The sequence below is a fragment of the Nannospalax galili genome, unplaced genomic scaffold (genome assembly GCF_000622305.1).
Source record: "Nannospalax galili isolate Female #2095 unplaced genomic scaffold, S.galili_v1.0 scaffold1601, whole genome shotgun sequence".
Lineage (NCBI taxonomy): Eukaryota > Metazoa > Chordata > Mammalia > Rodentia > Spalacidae > Nannospalax > Nannospalax galili.
The window spans coordinates 69,441-69,908 of record NW_008344661.1 but is presented as its reverse complement, the minus strand read 5'-3'; the positions used below and the strand labels follow the sequence as shown (position 1 = coordinate 69,908).

Below are 468 nucleotides of genomic sequence, written 5' to 3'. Positions count from 1 at the left end.
GCAGGAATGGGGGCTTCCAAGAAGCAAAATCTCAGAAACTAAACATAATTAAACACCCTGTTAATATTTCTTGTGAAGTTTGTAATTATGGGTTAAAAACTTAAAATATATGAACAGAATATCCATTTGTAACATTCACATGCTAACTGTGAGCCTTGTAAATTGTTACTTCGTTTAAATAGTAAATCTACCTCCTATATCTTCACCTCCCACACTTTCCCTACCAAAGGCACCCCAGAATTAATCCCATAAGATGGTCACTTTAAAAGAATGGATGATCAAATGTCTGGTTTAATCTCTGAAGTATTAAGAATCCCAGACCCCACTTACTTGGTTCATAGTAATCCACTATAGATACAGAAGCATCTTGGGTATTTGAAACTTTAAAGTTTCTCACAGCAGGAATATTGACACAAAACTGAGTTTCATTTACCTTGAAAAATACAAAAGACTTTCAGGATTTGGCAC

General features: G+C 34.6%; 1 protein-coding gene across 1 annotated transcript in view; it reads right to left on the bottom strand.

Moving 5' to 3' along the window:
* LOC103740343 (CD109 antigen) overlaps positions 1 to 468 on the bottom strand; it is a gene marked incomplete at its 5' end in the record, with an annotated part of 57,947 nt that overhangs the window by 2,258 nt on the left and 55,221 nt on the right. The window contains one exon of the mRNA XM_008840928.1: positions 331 to 433. Within this exon, the coding sequence (XP_008839150.1) occupies positions 331 to 433 (103 nt within the window). The remainder of the gene's footprint in view (positions 1 to 330; positions 434 to 468) is intronic.